The sequence below is a fragment of the Tamandua tetradactyla genome, chromosome 23 (assembly GCF_023851605.1).
Source record: "Tamandua tetradactyla isolate mTamTet1 chromosome 23, mTamTet1.pri, whole genome shotgun sequence".
Taxonomy (NCBI): domain Eukaryota; kingdom Metazoa; phylum Chordata; class Mammalia; order Pilosa; family Myrmecophagidae; genus Tamandua; species Tamandua tetradactyla.
The window spans coordinates 31639742-31644510 of record NC_135349.1 but is presented as its reverse complement, the minus strand read 5'-3'; the positions used below and the strand labels follow the sequence as shown (position 1 = coordinate 31644510).

The following is a 4769-nucleotide window of genomic DNA, read 5'->3' as shown; positions in this document are numbered from 1 at the left end:
GGAATGTATGTATCCTGGTGTTCATTGTCAAAATTTATCAGTGCTGCATTAAATTCCTTCTGTTTATCAACTGGCTTAATCTTTAAAGTAACTAGATTTAGATTTATTTGTCTTATAACATTGAGACAACTAGATTTAAAATTTCAATCACATACTAATGATTATATCTCTAAAAAGTTGGCAGGTCTAGAATCTAAACTGAATTTTTCAGTCCTAAGCATCACTCTTTAAGACTTGATTATATGTTAGAGTGGTTTACTTCTGAATGTGTTCTCCATAATAAAATTCTCTGAAATTGGAATATCCATGGAGATTTCTATGATACAATTTGAAGGATAACACCTTATTTTTGTCCATTTTAGTTGTTTTAAATATATACATTTAAATCACAGGTTTAACACATCTCTTCTCACTTCCAATTACTATGTGGATTTGTAAAAATATATTTCTTGAAAGTTTCCAGATTAGGCATAGTCTATAATATAGAAGATTGTTCAAGAGAAACTCAAACTAATTAAAGGATGTTAATGTATTTAAAGAGAGACCAAGTAAATATCCAAGTAGGAAAGAAAGATGCACTTAAATTTTTAGCATCACTTTCATTTCACTTGTCTGGAGCCTTCCTTCTTCTGTATGACTCTAATAAGAGCATTTTTCACCTCTTTATTCCTAAGACTATAAATAAGTGGATTCAGCATGGGAATCACCATGGTATAAAACACAGAGGCCACTTGATCCTTTCCCAAGGAATAGGACTGCTTTGGTTTTAAATAAATAAAAACTGTAGTGCTATAAAAAATGCTGACTCCTAGGAGGTGGGAGGCACAAGTAGAAAAGGTTTTGTGTTTTCCTGAAGTTGAATTAATTTTCAAGATAGTAGACAAAATGGACCCATAGGACACCAAAATTGTGATTAAAGACAACATTACATTGAAACTAGCAAAAATTATTATCATGATTTCAGTGTTAAGAGTTTCAGTGCAAGAAAGGGCTAAAACTGGTGTTATGTCACAGTAAAAGTGAGAGATTACATTGGAGTTGCAGAAATGCAAACTGTTTATGTAAAGAACAATAGCTAATGATTCAGTACCACCGATCAAGTAAGACCCAGCAATGAGGGTGCTGCAGAGTCTCTTGGACATAATAATCGGGTATTGAAGAGGCTTGCAGATAGCTACATAGCGGTCATAGGCCATTGAAGAGAGAAAGAAAAATTCACTGGTAGCCAGGAAGGCAAAGAAATACATCTGGGTGAAGCAGCCCATGAATGAAATATACTTGTTGGAAGTCAGTAAATTCTCTAAGGTTTTAGGGATGATGACTGTTGAGTAACTGAGGTCAAGGAATGACAAGTGACTGAGGAAAAAATACATGGGAGTGTGAAGCTGGAGGTCCAGGTGAATTATCAGTATCATCGCTGCATTTCCCAGCACAGTAATCAGGTATATTAGGAGAAACAGCATAAAGAGCACCTGCTGGATCTCTTCAGAGTCTGTCAATCCGATAAAAATGAAGTCAGGCACATTGGTGCTATTCCTGCTTCCCATAGCATCTAAGTGTTGTGAACTGTTGAGAAATCAAATGTGATACTCAGGATGAATGGCTTCAAAATGCTATTTGTTCATGGGAGTAACTGAGCATTTTAAAAAACATTAATTTAGCGATTTTAGAAATTCATAATAAAAGGTAGTTTTCAAAATATGACTGAAAAAGATCTTAGTTTGACTGCTAAATATAAATTAGCATTGAGATATTATATAATAGAAATTAATATTTTTATGGTAGAAATCTATGTATATATTTTATATAGTGAGAATGAACATGGCACTGTTATAAATACTTCCCTTTATTCACACATCTATTCAGATGAAACTATTATACCACAATTATTACCATTGTACATATTTTTAGATGGGAAAAAGAGCACAGGAAGTTGAATAATTTATCCACAGTACAAATATTAAATATTGTTGGATCTGCAATTATACCAAGATTGGTTAAGTGCATAAATCATGTTCATTGCACTGATTTCCATTGATAGTTAATTTCAGAAAAAATATCTAGGTATATAATAAATAATGATAGAGAGGTTTAATATATTCTTTACAATTTTGAATCCAATATTATTTAATACTAATGACAGATCATTCATTAATAGCTTAGGTATATTAATATTATATAGTATATGTTATTATTAATTTTCAGAAGAAATTTGTAGCAGATTGAATGACCACAATTCTTTCAAAAATGATATTTTCAAATAAGTTCATTGCTTGACAATTTCAATTCTCAATTTCCCTCTCTAGAAATCCTTGCATAACTTAGGTAAGGCCGAAAATGATACATGTACGTATATACAGACTCTTCTAGCAATATTCACATTTTTTTGAGACAAACTAAAATACTTTGAGATTAATACTTACCAGGAGTCAAAGTGAGTGAAAAATGTTTTCCAACATTTCTGTCTAGAAACTCTCCAAAGTCAAGTTTTTCATACAAATAAAGTCATGTAAGGAGCCTGATATTTTTGAGATTTAATATCTTTTTCCTCTGAGATGTTATGTTTAGACTTTGTGCATTTATTTGTTGAAGTAAAATAAATCGACTAATAATTTTGCTCAGGTTCTGTTCAAATAGAAAGTTCACCTGGAAATTCTGCCTCACAAATATACCAGGGAACAATTGTGAGAAAAAGCATCCAGAGTATCCCTTGTGTTTCTCCTTGATAATGCCATGGCACCTCTTTTATTGAATAAGGCTGATAATGCAATACTTGGTCATCTCTGGGACCAATTTCCAAGGTAGACTGCTTGGCATTATTCCAAGGAAAAAAGTTTAAGGGCTAACCCATCCATGTTATGTTTGTGATAGAAAGTTGCCTTTTCCATGGAAACCACACTATGTTGAGCATCATATTTTGATATTCCTTCTGCTGCCCTAAATTATGATTGGGTAAAAGAGAAGTTATTTCTAGATACATGCTTAATTAACCTGTGGCTGAAAGACCAGATGATTAACCACCAGTGATGGAATAGTCCATTTTTCCCAGTGACACATCTTTATATATTAAAGTGTGACACCATCATATGATTAAAAACAATTCACTAGACAAAAATTATTGTACAATAAAACATAAAGAAGAAAATTAAACTCCTTCATAACTGTTATTTTTCTTCAGATGTTATATTCTTACATTTAGTTTTCAAAGCTACATAAATCTACACACGCATTATGTTAATATAATCTCATCAAACTGAATTTTGAAGAATATTCTGATTTTATCACTCAATATTTAAAATAAGTCTGGTCTGATGTTATAATAGACTTTTGTAAAACCCACATTTTTGTGTATTTTGCAGTGCAGCATACCTAAGTTCTATGAGTGTGCAAAAGTGGATGAATGGGCTTTTTGAGGTATCATGAAGAATAAATGGTGGTGTTCCTCCACTCAAGTTTGGAAGTGTCAACTAATTCATAGACACAGAATATATAAAATTGTATTTAGCCATTAAAATATTAGTGTAATTTGTTTTAGTATTTTAGTGTACTGGCTTTTGCTATATTAAAAGAAACATTATAGAAGGTACTAAAAATCAGTGTTGAGATGAGCAAAGATTTTATAATTATATTAATGGCCAAAATCTAGTTTTCTCTATATAAAAACAGAAGAAATGCATTTGTGTGACACTCTCATTAATTAATGATAATGAAATCAATTTCACATAGATTTGGAAGCAACACATGCTAGAAATGCTGTTTATATTGCAAAATTTCATGAAAGAACTTGATGGTATGGATCACGGAATTACAAAATATATATTTGGTAGAGTTTCAAGCAGAAAATTCTCAATTCATCAAAAATTCAGTGATACTGAAGAATGCTTATTTGGAGATTAAAAAGCTGCATCAATATATTTCATAGTACCTTGGAGTTTAAGATATTCTGTGCCAATGCTACCTCAGTAGGGTCTGCTTACTTCTTTCACTACCATGAGAAAGTTTTTCTTCCAGCATTGGAAGTAAATTTTCATAATCATTAAGTGTACTTTCAAATATTATAAGTAATAGTTGAAGAAAGACTAATTCACAAAACCTTCATGACTAATCTTTTATGCTAAAATAAATATTCTTGTTGAGGTGGCAACATAACATCTATAATAGAAAATACTTTTGAAGGAAGATCAGGAATAAGAAACAGAAAAGAAACATGACTTATTTGTTCTACATCTCAAAAATTTTAGTCATATACTGGATAATTATCCAATATCATTAAAAAAATTCTATTCCTTCTTTTAATTCTCAAAATTTTTCATGTGTTTTGAAGCTTTGTTTTTGAATTTTATGCTTTTCTAAAAAATTAAGTTCTATTGTTATTTTATATCATCCATGTCTCTAGAACATAGAGATCTACTATTTTGCACAGTTTTAATTACATGCTTACATTTACAGGTGTACATTTTTGTATGCTTTTACTATTTATCTATTCCTTAATTTTTTTTATCTATTAGAGAAGTTTGTTTACAGAACAATCATGCATAAAATACAAGATTCCCCCAAACAACTACACAGACCACACCTTGCATTGTTGTGGAAATATTACAAGAGATAATAGCATGAATTATAATTAAACTTTAGAACCCAAGGTTTATCTTCAGGTTTACAGTTTGTGTATTTCAGTTCCATGGATTTTTCAAAAAACTTTTATTCTGTTATATTTAAGATCTGACATTCCCTCTTTTAATCATATTCATATGTGTATTTCCATGCTG

At 30.8% G+C, this 4769-nt stretch overlaps 1 protein-coding gene across 1 annotated transcript; it reads right to left on the bottom strand.

Moving 5' to 3' along the window:
- Window positions 1-599: 599 nt before the first annotated feature.
- Window positions 600-1586, bottom strand: LOC143666604 (olfactory receptor 8H1-like). Its single transcript, XM_077140255.1, has one exon. The coding sequence runs from the start codon at window positions 1545-1547 to the stop codon at window positions 600-602; it is 948 nt and encodes a 315-aa protein (XP_076996370.1). The 5' UTR covers window positions 1548-1586.
- Between the last annotated feature and the right edge of the window lie 3183 nt (window positions 1587-4769).